This window comes from Watersipora subatra, chromosome 4 (assembly GCF_963576615.1).
Source record: "Watersipora subatra chromosome 4, tzWatSuba1.1, whole genome shotgun sequence".
NCBI lineage: Eukaryota > Metazoa > Bryozoa > Gymnolaemata > Cheilostomatida > Watersiporidae > Watersipora > Watersipora subatra.
The window spans coordinates 63,576,658-63,598,845 of record NC_088711.1 but is presented as its reverse complement, the minus strand read 5'-3'; the positions used below and the strand labels follow the sequence as shown (position 1 = coordinate 63,598,845).

At 36.9% G+C, this 22,188-nt stretch overlaps 1 protein-coding gene across 3 annotated transcripts in view; it reads left to right on the top strand.

The window, feature by feature from the left end:
* Positions 1-207: 207 nt before the first annotated feature.
* Positions 208-22,188, top strand: part of LOC137395146 (lymphocyte-specific helicase-like) — a 31,253-nt gene continuing 9,272 nt past the window's right edge. For 2 of the 3 annotated variants that reach the window (XM_068081968.1, XM_068081969.1), the window contains exons 1-15: positions 208-245; positions 560-912; positions 1,541-1,710; positions 2,888-2,973; positions 4,483-4,585; positions 6,281-6,430; positions 7,979-8,161; positions 8,878-9,101; positions 10,091-10,216; positions 10,939-11,206; positions 17,636-17,918; positions 18,391-18,497; positions 20,414-20,533; positions 21,297-21,413; positions 21,588-21,747. In XM_068081968.1, coding sequence (XP_067938069.1) covers positions 244-245; positions 560-912; positions 1,541-1,710; positions 2,888-2,973; positions 4,483-4,585; positions 6,281-6,430; positions 7,979-8,161; positions 8,878-9,101; positions 10,091-10,216; positions 10,939-11,206; positions 17,636-17,918; positions 18,391-18,497; positions 20,414-20,533; positions 21,297-21,413; positions 21,588-21,747 — 2,452 coding nt within the window. In that variant the 5' untranslated portion in view covers positions 208-243. The remainder of the gene's footprint in view (positions 246-559; positions 913-1,540; positions 1,711-2,887; positions 2,974-4,482; positions 4,586-6,280; positions 6,431-7,978; positions 8,162-8,877; positions 9,102-10,090; positions 10,217-10,938; positions 11,207-17,635; positions 17,919-18,390; positions 18,498-20,413; positions 20,534-21,296; positions 21,414-21,587; positions 21,748-22,188) is intronic. The other variant, XM_068081970.1, reaches the window with a different exon arrangement.

The following is a 22,188-nucleotide window of genomic DNA, read 5'->3' as shown; positions in this document are numbered from 1 at the left end:
GGAAATACAACAGCCAATAAAATGCTCGATCGTGCATATAGCTTGTGAACTGTTGTTTTAAAGCAAAAACACAATAGCACACTAGACAAACGTAACCTTTGTCAAAGTGCACGCGCTACACTACTAGTAATCCCGGGAAATAATAAAGTAAAAACTGTTCCACGTTTTTTCGAAGCCGCTCCACGAAGGTCTCAGCGCTTTAGTGAATATAACGATTTTGTTGCCTTTATCAAAAGTACGAACATGTAGGTAATACTATGTTATAATGTCTGTTGTATTATTAAGACGATTTTTTGTAATATTAGGCACAAGTGCGGTATATCATGCCGCATTGGTTATATCATGCCGGTATTGTGCTTTGGTTTATTATCCACAAATGAGTAATTGATCTGGATATAACACAGACGAATGTAGTTTAATTGATATTGATTAGAGTTGCAGTTTTATACTAAATTTCTATTTCTAGACCCTCTTGTTTACCGATATGTTTAGTGTTTGCTACTTGTTAAGCAGTCTCGTCAATTGTAAAGACATAACATCTGTGATTTTATCCTTGCAGGCGACGTAAAAGCCAAAGAAAGTCTACAAACACCAATAAAACTTTCTCAGATTCATTAGCGAATCGATGTAAAAGGGTGCTTGGTGAACATAATGAGAGAGATTTTCCTTCTGATGGTTCTCAACAGTGTACAATCAGTAGTTCGGCCACAGATCATACTGAAAACTCTCTAGCAGTAGTTAAACCGGAGAGTTACACATCACATACTCAACTGAACGGTCATAAGTCAGCAAAGACTGTTGACATAATTGAAAATGTTCCGTGTGAGCAGCACGAAAGTGACGCCGTATCTAGCTCAGCCGCACCTAATCAAGCCGAATTAGAATCTCATTCATCAACCGACCGCAGTGCAGGTATTCAGTGTATAGCTAGCTTTGCTAGGGAGCCATTTGCATAATAAATGCACATGCATGCATTTGTACTAACGAGCTGAGATAAACTTCACATGCAAGTTATAATTATATATCAATTAATCAACCAGCATGTCTGTCATGAGATGCCATTTTAAGACACCAGATTGTTAGAACTAAATGGACTACATTGCAGTAGTTCCTTCTAGATCTGCTAATAGAGCCGAAATGATGGATGGCTTTATCTTTCTCTTTTGTTTCTCAAGTTCTCACTTCTATGATGTCTTATAAGTAGTACAAAAGTTCCTGCAGTACTTCACAGAGTGAGTGGTTGCCATCTCAGGAAGAATAAGCATTGTTGTTTGAAGATTTTCTAACTAGGTTGGTTACTGGGGATTCATGTTCTCCTTGTTCATTCTCATTGCACTAGTAAATATTATAATGTTGCAAATATTGGATCATCATAAACCGTTGCACTATATTGTCTCTAGCTGCTTTTTCCTGCTACTGGTTTTTGTCTCGAGGTACCGTTTTCTGTTAGAAGTTTACATCATAAATGCTTGAATGTTTCTGCAATTTCCAACTGATCCATTCGATGATGATTTTAATCACTAGGCACTAATATGATTAGTAGTTGTTGGGACAGATGATGCAACAGCGCTGTCAGCGAGTCCATTAAAGGCACCTTGTCTGGAAACGATAATCTCAGAAGTAGTAAGTAAGCAGATGGAGGCTGAAGAGGAGAAGCTGCACAAACTCAATGATGAGAAAGAGAAAGAAGACACGAGGATATTTCTAGAGGTAGACAACTACCAATTGTAAATATGCAAATGACTGGAATAGGGAATATATATGACAACACGCCTCAATTCTTTTCGATATTTACTTGTAAATATCAGAATTTAGCTTTAACAACAATTCTTACGGTCAAATACATTTTCATTCGTGTAATAGCAAATAGTTTTAATATCTTGAGATGGTGTCAAGGCTTATAAAATGCTAAATCATTTCCACATGATACTGTAACTAGCTACTGGTTGCTATGGCAATATAGCGACAACTTGCAAACACCTTTAGCATCATTGTTAATCGCGTTAGATTTAAATATTTCCCATGCTGAACCAGCTAGAGGAATGGAGAGATGATCTATGCGTAGGCATACCAATAAAATGCTGAGAGATGCGTATTTGCAGTTGGCATGTACCTTGAAATCTTGGCACGTCACAAGCTGGTCTCCCGATATTTATAGTATGTCACAACTATCATATGTCAGCGCAAATACTCTTATAAGTATAAATTGTATTTGAATTTGTTTTAGATGCACAAAAACAACTATCGATACATGAAACATTAAAACAATTGCATTATATACAACCATGTGACAAATTATATGTAAAAACTAAATCAATATGACATTCAGTAAAGCTAGGTCTTCACTCTTACGTTACATTGGATACACGTGTACACAACTGTATGCTCGGCAAAATTGTTACATTACCATGGATACACGTATGCGCAACTGTATGCTCGACAAAATTGTTACGTTACCATGGATACACGTATACGAAACTGTATGCTCGGCTATGAGCAGATTTGGTATTAGAGTAAGTCATAAAAATATGTGACATAACTTACTCTAACTTACACTGTATATGGTTATTAATGTAAGTTATATTTTGCTTTTATTTTTACATTTCAGTTTTAATTTGTATTAGCTTATTTGCTTTAGCGTTTCGAGCAATTCTGAATGTTTTATGTTTGAAACTAATTGAGAGATCACGTCAAATATTTGCTCAAATTTATATCACAAAGTATGTACGTAGCTGAGGTTGTCAGTCAAAGTAATACTGTAGTTATGTATCCTGTTTGTTGCGCCGAGACCTGAGTTTGCGGTGCAGAGATATGGTGTTGATTGTGTACCATATATTCCCGCATGGGCTTATACGCGGGGATATACGATACTTGATTGTTTGGTTAGGAATGGCAGAAGGAAGAAGAAAAGGAGAAAGAAGAAAGATACCAGAAGTTACAGTTGTTGCTGACTAAAAGTGAGCTATATACCAAGTGAGTTACAGAGGGTAGTGCTTGCAGGTGCTTGCAGGTGCTTGCAGGTGTTTGGTTTATTCACTACAATATGAAAGCCAAGGATACGAATTAGTATCTAGCACAGAGGAGTGCCGAAAGTTGCAATAAAATATTGAATAATGAAGCGTATAACTGTTCATAATACTAAAAAAATTATATTTCTTGTTTAATGAACACTTGGACATAAATTTCACTCTCTGAACTGACACAAAACGTCAAAATTTTTAATCAATTCATCACTTTGAAGCCTGGACCTGAGATGATTTGGGAGTTGTTTTGCCACCTGATCGTACACTCGAGTAAACTCGGCTGCATAGTTTTGGTTTGCTTTTCCGCACTTCCTGTTTACGAAGGATTATGAAATTTTGGCCGCTTTGTGTGTAATACACGTACTGTATATAATTGTAATACACATACTGCATATAATTGTAATACACATACTGCATATAATTGTAATACACGTACTGCATATAATTGTAATACACGTACTGCATATAATTGTAATACACATACTGCATATAATTGTAATACACGTACTGCATATAATTGTAATACACGTACTGCATATAATTGTAATACACATACTGCATATAATTGTAATACACGTACTGCATATAATTGTAATACACGTACTGCATATAATTGTAATACACATACTGCATATAATTATAATACACGTACTGCATGTAATTCCAAAGGTTCAAGTTGATTGGACTACTAGTTTTGGAGATTTCGTCAAAATGTGGAGGGTACTTCTAACCTACCGAGAACTATAACATGTCTGCTGACAAAACATTAGTTTCTTATGACAAACTGATTGAAATTCTTAGTACTAAAGGTTAAAAATAGACAAAGCTAGAAAGTTTTATCTACATGTAGCGTAGCTACAAGAGATTTACTCTGAAACCATGTTTTTCTATTCATAACCAGTATACACTCAAAATCGGTGTACTGCAATCATTGTTTCTTCAGTTACCTCTAAAGCAGGACTTCCTTGCAAGAGTGTGACAAAAGAAACTGCTATACTTGATTTTTGAAACTAGGAGCTTCAAGTTCACAAGGAGTTGTGCTATCCTAAGTGCGTTCACAGTCAATGAAAAGTTGAAAGTCTACGATCGGGGAACTCGCATGTATATACAAGGTTAAGCTTCAAAATGCTAAGGGTTCAAGGTTGCTGAGCGTCAAGGTCAAGGTTGCTTAGCGTTTCACTAGTTGTGGAAACCACAACTCTGCCCAACCTTTTGCTTGTATACAGAATAGTGTAGCTACCTGCCACTTACAACATTTATTGTTAATTGTATAGACAACTCTTGTCATTTGTGCGGGGTGTTCTATGCACATGTAAGATTTTACGAATTTCATGATCGACCTGAGATCTGACATTTGGGGCACCCCTGAGCACTCCGTGTAACAACGGTACAAATGAAGTGCTATGAGGCGTCACAGCCAGCACTCTAAATGATCTAGCATGACACACTTACCTTGTAGGTATCTACTGGAAAGAATGGACCATCAAAAGAGTAAAATGAATCAAACACAAGAGTCTCAAAGCAACCAGCCGCTGGCAAAAAAGTCTCGAAAATCTCACAAGGTAGTGCAATTCTTTAACCTGTATTTGTATGTAAAATATTGTCCAAATCCATAGAAGAAGATGCTTTCAGTTATTCCGTAGTAGTTCTTAGGTTGGAAAAGGCTGGAATTTGTCAGTCCTTGTCACAGAGCATTGACAGGGGCATCTGAGCCTATCCTAAAATAATATTCTAGAGCCTGCTGCCCTTGTGTGAGCCTGCAGGGTCAGTGGCCGAGGCTAGAAAACAAGCATTTATCATTGATGTATGTCATAGAGCTATTCTCATAATTACATATTATGAAGTACTTCATACATACATACATACATGCTATGGATCTACTCTCATATGTTAAGTTTTCATATAACGGTGCTAAGGCAGAGTCTTGGTCTATCGACGCAGAAGTGAGTCTGTCAATCTTTACAATAACAAGAGTAGTGTCCGTCTGTCCAAAGCCACGGCTGAGGAAAAAAAGATTGCATTGTGGGGGATTCGAACCCACCACCACTCATACCATTCGTTCACCTTCCAGGATTTTAGAATGATCATGCATGTACATGTACTTACTCTCCGTGCTTTATTGACACACCTGACGATCTCTCTCGGCACTCAAGACTGCCTGGGTACTAGTTGACTATAGTTAGCCGACTGATTGGCCGAGTTGCTCTTTGTACTATAGCTACAATTTTTGTACTACAGCTACACTCTTTGTACTATAGCTACAATCTTTGTACTATAGCTACACTCTTTGTACTATAGCTACACTTTTTGTACTATAGCTACTCTCTTTGTACTATAGCTACACTATTTGTACTATAGCTACACTCTTTGTACTATAGCTTCACTCTTGGTACTATAGCTACACTCTTTGTACTATAGCTACACTCTTTGGAACTTAGCTACACTCTTTGTACAGTAGCTACATTATTTGTACTATAGCTACACTATTTGTACTATAGCTACACTATTTGTACTATAGCTACATTATTTGTACTATAGCTACACTCTTTGTACTATAGCTGCACTATTTGTACTACATATAGCTACACTATTTCTACTATAGCTACACTATTTCTACTATAGCTACACTATTTGTACTATAGCTACACTATTTGTACTATAGCTACATTATTTGTACTATAGCTACACTCTTTGTACTATAGCTGCACTATTTGTAGTACATATAGCTACACTATTTCTACTATAGCTACACTATTTCTACTATAGCTACACTATTTCTACTATAGCTACACTATTTGTACTAGGTATAGCTACACTTTTTGTACTACAGCTACAATTTTTGTACTACAGCTACACTCTTTGTACTATAGCTACACTCTTTGTACAGAACCGTGTTACTTAATATTTTTTGTCAAACTGTCACACATAGGATGGGCACAAATAATTCATACCTTCAATATCATATATCGCTTGTAGAATACACTCAACTCTATAACTGTTGTGCTGTTGACCATAAGTAAGTTATGCTTCGATTTATTGCTTACCCATTTTAATAATGCATACATGTTACAGACCTTTCCTCATAGATGTATTCTATAAAATTACTCTCATAGATATTTTCTGTAGAGCCTCTCTCATAAGCATGCAACAGATCTAATCTAAGAGTTGTATTTTGTAGAGCTACTTGCATAGATGCGTGTAATGACCTAGATTCATAGATATGTGTCATAGAGCTACTGTCAATGATGGATTTGCAGGCTGAAAACGAGACAAGCCTTAGCGATTCCATCAGTTCTAGTCAGCAGTCTCAAGTCAGCAACTCTGATATGGCTCTCTCCTCGGGTTGCCCTCTTTTGTTCACTGGAACTCTCCGACCGTACCAAGTTGATGGCCTCCTCTGGCTCAATGTAAGCTCCCCTTTTTGTCTACTCTATATCAAATTACGGCACACTTTATGATACTGGCAAGCTGCGCAAATGCCCTCATCGATATGGGCTGGCATAACAGTTATTAGTATATACGAATTTCCTTTGCTTCCTGTTAAGATCTGCTTGTTGTGGAGCGCACAACTTCCATTTGTACAACCTTAGTTCACAATGTGTGTTTTGAGTTTTTTATAGGAAAAACTTGAGAGTAATTTTTATAGGAAAAACTCAGATACTGTAAACACAAGACTGCTCTAGAATGAAACTATGATAGATATGAAGATATTGACTATATACAAATTTTGGAACTGCAGTAAAATTGTGAATAACTTAGGTTTTTACGTAGCTATTTGGGGCTACAGAATACTCTAGTTTAAGTTTTCAAGCGGTTGGCAAGTCTGCTCCTGACAATTGGCATATCTGTTCCCGACACATTTATATTTGTTTGTTTGTTTATTTTCATCTATAATATAACTACAAAAAATAATATGAAGAGTGCTTCTTACAGTATACAAAAACAAGAAAAATAGAAAAAAAATGTCACTCCAGGGAAGGTGATGATGAGGTCCCTGTGCGCAATAGCAAGGCTAATCAAGGCGCTGAACCTGAAAGTAGAGTCAGCAGAAGTCTGTCTAGTTAGTTTAGTCTAGTCTGGTTGTCTGAGGTAGCGCTTCAGTTCATTTTTGAAAGAATTAGCATTTACAATTTTACGTGGTGTAACCTGTAGTAGATTCCATAGCAATGACTCCTGATAATCCAAACAACATTGACCCATTGTTTGTAAACATACTGAGTTTGTAAGACCCCACGAACTAGCTAATTAGACCCATCCATGAACTAGAACATTCTTACACAATGTGAGCGGCTTTTATCTCCAATGAGCTATGCGAAGGACATAGAGTTATTCCAATGAGCTATGCGAAGGACATAGAATTATTCCAATTATAGACTAGCAGTGAGCCAGGTGACGCCCAACGATTCTTTGATTTACAATCAGATAGCCAGCGGGTGGTGTTTAAGAGGCTGGTTGTCAGGAACCTGATGGAGTTGTGAAACCAAATATTTTGGTGACCTGGCGGAAGGCACTGAGTATGTCTGTGAATTTTGGACAAACTCAGCAAAAAATTTAGATATGCACAGCAGACAAACAGACAGACACGATGTCAAAGTGAGATTTATTGATAGAGATGCTATGTGTTGTCCGTGGATATCGTCATCCACTGATATCTTAGCTTATTTCCTATTCTAACCTTTTTTGTACAAATAATTTTGCAATTTTTTTGGCTATCAGCGGTTTGATATTTTGGTCGAGATTACGATTGACAATAGTACTCATTCATCAACAGAACTGTCGATAAACCTCGAAACGGTGATGTGAGCCACTTCTTTCCTCTCGTGACAACTCAATCCCAAGGCGTTTACACGATATGCTCAGTAGTTGGCGGTAAACTAGTTTGTCTTGAACGGGTCATGTTAGAATGATGAATGTGTTGGATCTGATGTTGAATGTGAAATGGATTTGTATTGCAGACCATGTTTGAGAATGGAGTGAATGGAATCCTAGCTGACGAAATGGGTCTGGGGAAGACAATTCAGTGCATAGCAGCTATAGCGCATCTCATAACCATGGATATCAAGGGACCATTCCTCATTGTTGTGCCTCTCTCAACCCTCCCCAACTGGGTGAATGAGTTCCATAGATTTGCTCCCAAGGTAGGTTTTAGAATGCTTGTTACATAGTTTAATATAAATTCCATTCGATGGAAACTTTTCTCGTAGTTTTTATCTCATCATGAACTCCTAGCTTCTGAGTTGGTCCACGTCTATTCTCATAGCAGTATGTCTACATCCTGAGACAGATTTGAAGCTTGTTGTTTGGTGTCAATGTAGTGCATGCTATCTTACAGGTGCCAGTGGTGCTCTACTGTGTTGTTTGGTGTCAATGTAGTGCATGCTATCTTACAGGTGCCAGTGGTGCTCTACTGTGTTGTTTGGTGTCAATGTAGTGCATGCTATCTTACAGGTGCCAGTGGTGCTCTACCGAGTTGTTTGGTGTCAATGTAGTGCATGCTCTCTGACAGGTGCCAGTGGTGCTCTACCATGTTGTTTGGTGTCAATGTAGTGCATGCTATCTTACAGGTGCCAGTGGTGCTCTACCGTGTTGTTTGGTGTCAATGTAGTGCATGCTCTCTGACAGGTGCCAGTGGTGCTCTACCATGTTGTTTGGTGTCAATGTAGTGCATGCTCTCCGACAGGTGCCAGTGGTGCTCTACTATGTTGTTTGGTGTCAATGTAGTGCATGCTATCTTACAGGTGGCAGTGGTGCTCTACCGAGTTGTTTGGTGTCAATGTAGTGCATGCTCTCCGACAGGTGCAAGTGGTGCTCTACCGTGTTGTTTGGTGTCAATGTAGTGCATGCTCTCTGACAGGTGCCAGTGGTGCTCTACCATGGCTCAAAAGACGAAAGGGAAGTACTGAGGAGATCCATACGCAAATCCACGGACATTGATGGCCAATGGTCAAGTCAGCCAGTAGTTTGCACGTCATATGAAGTAGCCATGGTTGATAGACAGTACCTCATGTCCATGCACTGGAAGTATCTCATAGTTGATGAAGGCCATAGAATCAAGAATGCCCAGTGCAGGCTCATCAAGTAGGCACCCTAATGTCTATGCTAAAGGCATTTTAGAGTCATTACTATAGGGTTGCACCTCAAATTCTGATCATATTAACTTATGAATTCTTCTGACGTGCGGCATAATTTACAAGTGGTATTTCTATAAGTAATTTATAAGTCATTTTTGGAAGTAATTCACTAAGTATGGTGTCTGAAGTTTTTTGAAACATGGCAGTTTTATAAATTAATAAATATTATGCATTCTCCTTCATACTTTTTGGTTTGATGGTGTTCAAATAATATTCGATAGTGTTTCTTACTGCCTTTTTCAGTTTTAAAATTTTGGATTTCAGAATAGCTAGTGCAAATTAAAGTAGTGGTGGACAAAAGGGAGAAGGGCGATGCTTTTCTTTAAATTAAAACTTGATCAGACATCTTTAAAAAAATCTCTCAAGCCATCTAGAGGTTATTGTCGGGATGAGAATAAAAAAGAAGCCAAGAAAAAAAGAGTCAAATTGGAAAAGCTGTCATAATTAAAGATAAAATATTCATAAATCCAAAATGAAACAAGAGAACGTAAACAAGTTGATTTATATGTTAATTTGGAGGACAATTGGAGGTCATGTTAGACTAGCTCTAACACTACTTCGTCGCTCTCCTGTATTGCCAAGGCTGCACCTCCATTTGCTTGTCTCTCTGGTAAGGCTGAAGCGACAATAAAAAAATATTTTTATATTCTGCTTAGTTTCATTCAAGGAATTTAGTTGTTTTCAGTTTACTTCTTTACATGTATTTTTTATATGTTTTATATAGTGCATTTACTTTCTAATATTATTTATGTACTTATTGGAAGTATTTATCATTTATTTTATAATTATTCAACAATGTACTGTATATTATTAAGGGAATAATTGCTCAACTGTGACGGCATTAGCAACTCTTAAACAGATGAACTCTGTATGCAAAGGCTGCACCATATACATAATTACATAAATCGGCAACTCATAAATATTTTTTGCTTACAGAGAGCTAAGGCTATATGACAGTACACATCGAGTGCTGCTGACAGGCACCCCTCTCCAAAACAACCTTTCAGAACTTTGGTCTTTGCTGAACTTTCTTCTTCCAGAAGTCTTTGATGACTTGGACAGGTATCGCTCATGTTTTCAGTTTTTGAGATGAAGATTAGAGAATGCTTGTCTGTTTTTGTTCTAATGGAAACATGACTATAAATAACAAAAATGATCCACTAAATGATAACAATAACAGTTGATCTGATGACTCTCAGGAAATCTTTCTCTTCAGGTTGGTTTGACTCATCCGACTACTCAGTTATCTAATTTAACATAAACAAGGGAGACAGACAACTTTTTCTCTCAGGCATCAATAGGGTTAAGGAGATCAAAGTCTGGGTTCACAACAAAATCTGTTATTAAAGTTTGGCAAAGTTGATAATTGACTAGTTGGAAGCTAATTCAAAATATTTACACCAGAGTTGCTAACATTATATTTTATTATTATGTTATTATTGCATTTTTTGTTGTATTGGGAGCTCGAAGATACAAGGTTTATATATTTCCTCTTTGCTTTACAAAAAAGCAACAATCTACCATTAAATATATTGGTAGTTCTCATAATTTTATTTAATCTTTATGTTGTGAAACAGCAGCAAAGTATTGTTTGCAGCTACAAATGCAACTGTCTGACTCTTTTCTTAAAATATCAGTTCTTACGGCCGTCCCCATATACCGTATGGCACACTATAATCGTTGTCCTTCTTTAGGAACTGAATAATAGTAGTGAGCAGCGCAACTCCTAATGGCATGTTCATAGCAGGTCTCTCCGCTATTTAGACACGATTTCCTTTCCGTAGCTTTGAGTACTGGTTCAAACTCGACTGCCTTAAAAAGGACCAGCAGCAACAACTTATCGCCGAAGAGAAGAAAAGAAATGTTTTGGCCATGCTTCACAAGATCATGACTCCTTTCATTCTGCGTCGTCTCAAGGCCGATGTGGAGCTCAATCTACCTCCTAAACAGGAGCTCCTCGTCTATGCCCCGCTCACTCAACAACAGCGAACTTTCTATGAGGCTACTGTCAACAAGACTATAATGCAGCTGTTAAAAAAGAAGGAAGAACCGGTGAGGGTTTGTTTCTAAGAGCTACATCTTGTACTCATTTATCTATTACAACAGACGACCTTATAACGTAAATAATTTATGCAAAGTTTTTGCTTTCTACTACGTAAACAATTCCAAAATTGCTTCTAAATCAAAACTACTGTAAAAGGCCTCATTTCTTCTGTTAATGAATCAAATTAAGAGTGCATTCTCCAGAAATATTGACAAATATTGGAGACAACGTCGAGATTTATTTGAATACAACCTCGAGATGTACTTGGATACAACATTGATATGTACTTGGCTAGCATTCAGAAACTCTCAGTGAGATGATAGAGGGCAAAAACTGAATACAAGTTTTAAAAACTTGTAACTTGACATCTTCCATATCTACGATAAGTATACACTGAATGAATTCAGATATCACAGATATTTATCGCTACCTTTGGTTTTCTTCAAAAAATTCTATGGCTGTTGACAAAAGTAAAAAATAATCCATCATGAATTGCTGATGATACAGGTGGTTGCTCAGAAAATTTGACCGTAAAAGCCATGTGACAATCGATTTGCTATAAATGTGCTGTCATACATTCAATCTCTGGTGCATTTTAGTAATCGATGCATCCGTCTGCTAGCCTTTTGTGTCATTCATAATGTTCTCTTTACTTACACACCATCCAATTTATTCCCATGAGGATTGCATAGAGTCCTTGTAGGTATGGTAGCATGTCCTCTCTGGCATATATATTTTTATTTATATATTTTTGTATATATTTTATATAAAAATTGTTTTTTCTGGTTCGCTCAAGTGGGTGGTAATGTCTACTCAAACTCAGGTCTCCTACTAGAGAGCTGGGAGTTTGAGCACTTGCCTCAAGATCTTAGCTGTTCCCAATACAGTCATACTTCAACTTACGAGCTTAATGTGTTCCGAGACTGAGCTCGTATGTCAATTTACTCGCATGTTGGTGCAATTTATTTATATATAGAACAATTAAATATATATTTATTGGTTTCCATACTCTGAAAAATGCAAATAAAACACTCAAAACAAGATATTGTAACAGAAAGAACATGTTGGTTATTGTCCTAACTTACCACTTGCTTTCAAAAAGCAACAAATAAAAAATAATGCAAGGAAATGTGTTAAATTAAAACGTAAAATTAAATACATACAGTAGCGGCTAACGCTAGCATTTGCCAGAGAGAGAGAGATATAAGTTATCCTTCATTACAACAGTTGACTTCGATAAATTTGAATTTTATCAGTCTTAAAAGACAAACTTAGAAGCAAATCTAAAAGCAAACCTTCATTTTTAACTTAACGTAATTAAAATTTCTTCGGCGTTCATAGTTTGAAGTTTCTCGCTAGTTAGCTAATTTTTCTTTTGTTTCGCTTTCACGACTAGCCGGTCGTTTTAAGATGGACCTAAGGACGTTTGCCTTTGTCGCCCTTTCAACATGTTGCGATTAGGACGAACACAGGTGTCGTCACAAAGGTTTAATGCACGACCACTAGCCAACTTGTCCGAATGTCTATTTTTATAGTTTTGATAGATAGCACCGGCCTTTTTAAATAGCGTCGTTTCAGTTACGCTGTCACCGGCCAATTGTTTATCTTTTATTCAATGCCTGAGCGGTTTCTCCATCAGCGGTGATGAAGATCGCTGCGCCGTTTAGAAACTACGGTTAGTCCTTTTGCAAGCTAAATGCCCTGAATATAATCCTTCTGTTTGATAATTGTGGATGTATTTCTTTCAAATTGCTGAGCTAGCTCAATCATGCATACACATTTCGCATATTTTTCAATAAGTTTTCGTTTAATATCAATTGTTATCATTTTCTTTTTCTTTGTATTATTTTTCATTTTACTTGCAAACTTTCGGTCTACGCACAGTACTTTTAATTCACATAATTCTGCATTGAACAGCGCGCACAAAAACACTGTCCAAAAGTATAACCTGTGCAGTTGAAAAATACAGTTTGATGCTGTTGTCATAAAACACCTCCGGCATACTTGGCAACTGACTCACGTGCTCGTATCTCAAACATGGCTCGTATGTTAGTGCTAAGACTTGCTGAAAAGCTGGCTCGTATCTCAAGTTTCTCGTATGTTGGAGCACTCGTAAGTTGAAGTATTACTGTAATGCGCTTTTCTACAACTAGTGTTTTGCAAAAAAAGCGATATATATATATATAAATGTATATGCCAAAGAGGACCATACCATCTATATATATGTATAAATGTATATGCCAGAGAGGACCACACCATCTATATATAAATGTATATGCCAGAGAGGACCATACCATCTATATATATAAATGTATATGCCAGAGAGGACCATACCATCTATATATATAAATGTATATGCCAGAGAGGACCATACCATCTATATATATAAATGTATATGCCAGAGAGGACCATACCATCTATATATATAAATGTATATGCCAGAGAGGACCATACCATCTATATATATAAATGTATATGCCAGAGAGGACCATACCATCTATATATATAAATGTATATGCCAGAGAGGACCATACCATCTATATATATAAATGTATATGCCAAAGAGGACCATACCATCTATATATATAAATGTATATGCCAGAGAGGACCATACCATCTATATATATATATCTCAGTGTTTGTCTGTCGGTCAATCATGTGTTCAGTTATAGCGATAAACTCATAGGAATGGAAAATTCACTCCGCCCTGGAATGGAACTCAAAACCTCCAGTTCTGCTGACTGGCGCACTATCTATTACACTACGCGTCCAGTTGACTATACCATGGAATAAATCTGCACGTCACACTTATTACACCGGCTAATCTTTAATGCCGATTGATTAATATAGCATGCTTCAGCTTGCACACTTGAAGATCATGATTGCGTGAGAAATCATGATGCAATCTTTTTTGCTAATGCTGGATTCAGAGGGATGGACAGAGCTCTTATTATAGTAATAGTAAAGATTTAGACTAGCTGAAGTTACTAGCTTAAGTTACTCCAATTTATTGGCTAAACAAACATAGCCAATTAAAAATAATTTTCGATGCAAAAACTTTTTTGTTACTCGTGCACCGCCGGGCATTCAACTAGTACCTATATATATATATAGGTACATATATATGTATACATATATATATGTATATATATATACTAGTACCTATATATACATATATATATGTATATATATAGGTACTAGTATATATATATACATGTATATATATACATATATATATATACAGTCAAACATGGATAACTCGAACTTCAAGGGACCGAGCAAAAGTGTTCGAATTATTAGAGCATTCAAGTTATCAGAGCACTGTCACAAGTCCATATATTTACTTATTTATTAGTAGATACATGTACATATACAAACTATAATATAAATCAAAAGCACAAATGGCTTGTTTCAAATTAAATGCTTCTAATGTAAAGTTTAAAACGTTTTCATGAAAAAGTATAGAGATTTTTCTATCACTTGAGATTGGTTTGTTGTTTGAGGTGATGTTATTGCCAGGACGTTTTTCAGATTGACATTGGCAAAACTTGATCGTTGTTTAAATGCTCAAAAGAAAAGACATTTTTTTCTTTTGGGGTTTTACCCACGATCAATCTTGCCGTTTTTTCTTGAAGTTTATGCAGATTACCTTACTTTACCTGGGATTCGTTAAGAGCAACACTCCGAGGCAGTTCAATCAGAAGTTTTACGAGGTTTTACGGTACATTCTATATCACTCATGCTTTTTTAATAGAAACTTATTGAATGTACACACGTATTCTGTGTTTACGTCAAACGATGAATAGTTTTTTGTAGCTCAGACAACGTATACGTTTAATTACAACATTTTTAAGACGCTTTAAACATTCAACATTCCGACGTTGATTCAACACGGAATCAACGTCGAAAAACTATTCATCACGGGCTAGCCGAGTCACGCACTCAAGGATTTTCGCCACGCATATACAAAACAACATGCGATTTTTGTTTTGTATGTGCGTGGCGAAAATTCTTGCGCGCGTGACCCGGCTAGCACGTGCTATTCATCGTATCGCAGTATAAATCAAATTTCACCAAACTTTTAGAAAAGTCGTTGCCAAAAATATTTTGCCGATGGTGGTAATAACGACGCTTATGAATTACGAAAAGATGAAGTTTACCTCTATGGCTTTGAATAAAGTGATTTTCTAAAGCGAAAACAACCGTTTCGGTAGCTGTTGGGCAAAAAAACAGTTCGAATTAACAGTGTTGAGTTCGAGTTATCTATAGCAATTTATCATTACGTGGGAACGGACCAAAGGAAATGTTCGAATTAACCATGTGTTCGAGCTATCCGTGGACGAGTTATCCATGTTTGACTGTATATAGGTACTAGTATATATATATATACATATATATATGTATATATATATATATGTATATATATATAGGTACTAGTATATATATATAGGTACTAGTATATATATATATACATATATATATATGTATATATATATATGTATATACATACATATATATATGTATATATACATATATATATATGTATATATACATATATATGTATATATATACGTATATAAATGTATATATACATGTATATACATATACAAAAATTGTTTCCTCACCCCGGATACCCCATATGGGTGGTAAATTCTGCTCTAACTCGGGTCTCCTACCAGAGACCTGGGAGTTTGAGCACTCGCCTCAAGATCTTAGCTGTTCCCAATAGCGCACTTTTCTGCAACTCACCTGAGTTGATTGTTGTTGGTATTTGGGCAAGCCACATTTTATGCGCCGGTGTTATTGCGCCCAGTGCAATAACACCGGCGCATAAATGGCGCAATGACTACTGGGATTACAGTTGTTCTTACATTCCAGCATTTTTCAATCTCTTCTCCAAGAGGGAGATATTTCTCTACCTTTTCTTTTTCTTTGCTGGCTATATTGTAGTCATTGGGTACTGCTATATCTATTATAGTAGCCCTCCTGTTCTCCTTGTCTACCACCACTATATCTGGTTGGTTTGCTAGGACATGCTTGTCAGTTCGGATGTAGAAGTCCCAGAGGATCTTAGCTCAGTCATTTTCATTGACCTTACCAGGAGCTTCCCACCAGTGTTGTGGTTTATTAAGGCCATACTCATCACATAGACTTCTATACACAACACTTGCGACATGATTATGCCGCTCAGTGTATGCATTTCCTGCTAGCTGCTTGCATCCACTGATGATGTGTTGGATGGTCTCAGGTGGTACATATATATATATACATATATATATGAATATATATATGTATATATATACATATATATATACATATACAGACGGTTCCCTACTTACGAACATTCGAGTTGCGAACAACGGTACATATGAACGTATGTACGTTGTTCGTAACTCGATTAACTTTCGAATTATTCGTTTGAACTTTGTTGGAACTTTACATACGTATTGTAAAGAGATTTGCTGGCCTTTACTTTGCAAGATCTCTACTAATAAATAAAGATAAGGGAGTGCCTGTAGTTTCATCCAGCTTTTAATTAGCGAAGGAAATTTCACCAGCCGAGGAGCATACGGCTATTTGCTCTGCTCAACTAAATGCGCGCACTCATTTATATACAATAATATCAACCGTTCCAGCTAACGGCAAACGGTAAGAACACCGGCTAACAAGGTGAATGAATAGGACCGCTAGCGCGTTGGTATGACAACAATCTAAGTGACGATAAGTGATGGTGTTATGACGGTATATCAGATATAACAATAGCATAACGAGTGTAACAACGATATAATAAACGGACAACACATACAAAAAATAAGACAACAACGATAAGTGATAGCATAACGATTAAAACAACAATATAATAGAAAGGACAATAAATAAGAAATGCCGTGGCATGGCCCGGCGTCCACCAAAGTATTATTTCCATTTTATTAAATATTTTTTTCAGTACAAACCAATACAGGTTAATTATACAAGCCTTAAACATACTTATATAAACCTTCAATATACTTATATAGGCCTTAAACATAAATTATAATACAAAATAGAGCACTGAAGCAACTTACGAACAAATTCACCTTACGAACAATCGTTCGGAACGTAACGCGTTCGTAGGTTGGGAACCGTCTGTATATGTATATATATATATATGTATATATATATATATATATACATATATATATATATTTGAAAAATTATTGCGAAAAAAGTAAACTTTTAGTATTTGCGTTACAAATTTGTTTCGTGCGAAGCACTCCTCAGACGCGATTGTACTAAAAATTTCATACTCCACTAATAATCTTTTAGGTTTTTAGTGTAGAGTTCTCTTTTTATATGCTTTTGCACTTGCTTTTAGTTAATATACATATATATATATATATATACATGTATATGTTCTTGAATTAGTCTTGTATTAGTGTTTGTGGCCTTGCGTACAGAGTGATGAACCCACCACAGTTACGGAGAGCCCCGGCGGTAAACGCTCACGGCGCAGCACTAAACCAGTCAACTACCTGAGCCAAATGGAGACTAAAGAAGATGAAGACGATGTAGGGCTGGACAGCTGGGTCGAGGAGATAATGGATCTGACCACCAATAGGACCACAGGCACTCCTAAAGTAAACAAGGTCAAGTCTCATGTCCACGGAGTGAAACTGCAGAATCCCATGATGCAGTTAAGGAAATGCTGTAGTCACCCCTACTTACTCTCCCAGCCAATAGGTATCAACTACTTACTCTCTCAGCCAATAGGTATCAACTATTGACTCTCTCAGCCAATAGGTATCAACTATCTACTCTCTTAGCCAATAGGTATCAATCACTTACTCTCTCAGCCAATAGGTGTCCACTACTTTTCTATTTGGCTCTTAGAATCATCAATGTTTCTATTATCAAATCTCATTTCCCTCTCTGGTTGTCAGTTTGGTAAAATAACACGCCTTTGTTTTTTGTGATAGTTTATGAAATGCCGAGCCAGTCCTGGTGCTGTGAGAGGTCATCATTTGTAACAACTATGTGCACAATTATTCTTGTATGTGGAAAGGTGGTTCAGCGTGCTTTGCTTAAAATCTGAAAATGCAGGTTCAATTCTCGGGCAGTGCAATATTTTTTCCCAACGTCTTTGGCTTTCGGACGGGCACGGCTCTTATTATAGCAAGATTGCTCCCTACGAGTAGCGTTGTTATGTTGGCAGATCCTGAGACTGGATATTGTAAGATTGATGAGGAAGTTGTGAACAGCAGTGGTAAAATGCTGCTGCTGGATGCCATGCTGGCTGAACTGAAGAAGAGAGGTCATAAGGTGGGTTATCAAATTATTTCTAGCTTTGACATGAGCGTTGACCTTTGTCCAACCTTGTAGGAAGGGAGCTTTTTGACAACGCATGTGCTCATTGTGTCAACCAATGTCAATGAATTAACACATTTTAGTACACTAGGTTCATTCAAGAAGCTAGTATGTCTAAAGTTGTCCTCTCGTGAACTCGACAACACGATAATTCTTTAATAATGTTTCAACCTCGAATCATTAGTTATCCCTTCATTCTTTAGTCAAGGTTGACTAGTAATTGCATGTGGATGGCTGTTACTCCACTTCTATCAGTAGTCTTTCCTGGCATTCTTGATCTTCATTTCACTGCAAGGCTCTCACTCTTCCTAATTAGCAATGGTTGTTCTAACACTCCCTGGAGTGTCCTATCATCTTGGCAATCTTTTGTAGAGGCGTACAGTCACAGCTTTTTTCTGTTTTTTTGTCATGAGGATTTCTCGAAATTTAAATGACTCAAGTCCAATTTTTGCTGCCTTCTATACTCGCTCATAATTTTGCACGATGCTAAAAATTTAATGCTATCTCTAAATGCATCAAGTGTCAGACAACTTCAAAATCAGTGAATACCTCGCGTCCAGTAGAAGGTGGAACTTATTAAAAATTGACCACTTGTATGAGTCTACACATGTATCATCATGAGTTGTCTCAACAGGTAATATTGCTAGGCTCAACAGGTGCTCTCTTGTGTTCTCCTATCATTTGTAATGTTGATAGGCTCAACAGGTGCTCTCTTGTGTAAAAACAATCTGGAAGGATTGCCGATTTTGCTTGCAAAAATTTCTATTTATCATGTATTTATAAGATAATCTAAGGGAATATTTTAATATAACTACATAAGATCATCTGTGGCTCTGTCAACCAAGCGCAACAGATGGGAATATTCATCAACCCCTACGCATTTTAACCCCTACGGCTCGCTGTAGGTACATAATATTCATAGCCTAACTTTAACATCAGCTGGTGTTGAAGTCAATTTAACATAAACTTTAACATCAAACCTTTAAAACAAATCTAGTTGATATTGATATATATATTGATACAGATATTGTTGGTTGAACCGAGGTAAGGCCAGTCCCATAGGATATTAAAAGAACTTCAGTGTAACTAATATGAACATAATTATATGCATAAGATGAGTGCAGCCAACTCATACTGACTTTCAAGATATCACGATGATTCGCTGCTTGTCCTGAGTCGAGGGTGTCGTTCTTGTGTTCGTCCATTTGTGTTGCCATCTTACCTTCTGTTTTAATCATAGCTAATAGTATGTTGGACATCGTTTAAAATTGCTGGCGATACACCATCGCTGGGCGATTAGTAAAAGCTTTCTTGTGGCTAAGGGAAACATCTAATCAAGCACCTGCAAGCACTCTGCAGAGCTGGAATCATAACATTAGGTTTTTATGTGTATATGTTGTTTATTCCTCGAGTTTAGAAAGCAGTAGATTATTCAGATATTTATAGCTCCATTTGCCTAGACAGCAGCAAGTTCACTCATGGCTGTGAAACAGGCAGTAGTGCATTAGCATACGATGGCAAAGTAGGCCAAGGGAAGATCTACATTTAGTTTTTCTAAATTTATAGTCTCTTAAATGTATCAAAATTCTTCCATTGTGTCGCACAACTTTAACAAAGATCTGTTTTTATAGATGCCGTGTTTCTAGCGAATGACTTTGGTTTTTGTGTGTCAGCTGTTTCTGAGAATTCTGTTTTTACTTCAATGTTTCAGCGTCCAAAAAGTTTTCAAGTCCATGCTAAATTGAACTCGTGATAAGTTAATTCCTTTTTTCACCTTTGTTGACATCAACAGCACCAGATATGACCTACTAATAGCAGCCCCCTACTAGTCACTAGTCCCTACTAGTCACTAGCTGTCTTGTGTCTTGCAGGTGCTCATATTCAGCCAGATGACTAAAATGCTTGACTTGATAGAGGACTACTGTCATGTGCGGCGGCACGAGTACTGCAGGTTAGATGGACAGACAGACATACACAGTCGAAGGGAACAGGTGGGATCTTTTCTAATTTGGTCAACCCCTATTCACCATTATACAGTTTATAACATTTGAATTTGAGTACTAAATAATCTTGAAAAAATATCAGGCCTGAAAACCATTGAGTCTTGTAAGTTGATCAGCATTTGTCTGCTTCCCTTAATACTGTGCTATTACATTACGCTGTTACCTACAGTGTTACATAACGCTGTTACATTGCGCTGTTACATTAAGTTGCTACATTAAAGTATTACGTTACGCTGTCACATTACGTTATTGAATCAGTTTCATCTAAATTCAGCTAATCCCATGGGAGCTATAAGTTACACGCAGGCATGCTATGGGTGATAGTCTCCCCTTTCTCCCTCATATATCATGTAAAAAGTTTTTTCTACCAGCATACTCAATCAGTAAAAACCTGGTTAGTTGAAGGAACTTAGGCTAAGGTTTACTCTCAAGAATTTACCTCACCTAAGAATGCGTACATTGTTGTTCATATGTAATTGTTAAATCTTTCGCAACCAACTGTATAACTTGGTATTTATTAATTTTTATGATATTTTTATGAAACCACACTACTCCTGAAAATATTGAACCATCAGTTTGTGTCATCATTTCAGTAACCAAAATTGGCTGCCAACTGTGCATTAGCGAAGACAACCACTCACTTGTGTCATCAGGTCTTAAGTAATCCATTCCTAAAGCTAGGTTGGGTGTTTGGTTGCAATAATATAAACAGATGTTCACATCCTTGAACCTTCTGGTTGGTTTCTCGTAGATGGAGTTGTTCAACACTGACCCTACCTACTTCCTCTTTCTTCTGAGCACAAGAGCTGGTGGTCTTGGCATCAATCTATGCGCTGCTGATACAGTTATTATATTTGACAGCGATTGGGTAAGTACTGTCTTATAAAGGCGTAAGTGGAGCATACAATTGAAAATGTTAGAGAATCAACTGACCTCTTTGTATTTGATCACCTGCTCAACCTGTCACTCCACTCAAAATGTGTTGTATATTTGTTAACATTGATTATACTCAGTTTCTACATAGTTCTCTTCCATTTTTTAGAACCCGCAGTGTGATCTGCAGGCTCAAGATCGGGCTCATCGCATTGGTCAAACAAAACCGGTCGTTGTTTATCGACTTGTCTGCGCTAACACTGTTGATGAGCGAGTCGTTGAGAGGGCTGCTAGAAAGAGACGTCTTGAGAAACTCGTCATACACAAAGGTAGGCGGATTTCTTGTCAAATGGCCTCTTCGTTACAAACTGTAAAATATATGGAATGTCCTAGGTCAAGGAGGTCAAGGTCACTAAAAGATACCTGTGCTAAATGCAAGATGTATTATAGCACTAGTGGTATTGTGATAATTGTTTGCAAAGCTGAAAATTTGTTTTGTTTGAATAAAGTGTCAATACAGTGTCAATACTGTCTCAGTACAGTGTCAATACTGTGTCAATACTGTGTCAATACAGTGTCAATACTGTCTCAGTACAGTGTCCATACAGTGTCAATACATTGTCAATACAGTGCCAATACATTGTCAATACTGTGTAAATACTGTGTCAATACTGTGTCAATACAGTAGTCTCTCACTTTCAGCTGTTAATAGCATTTATCGCTTCCAGCGATAAGTGGAAATACGTGAAATAGAAACTAATAAAGTCATA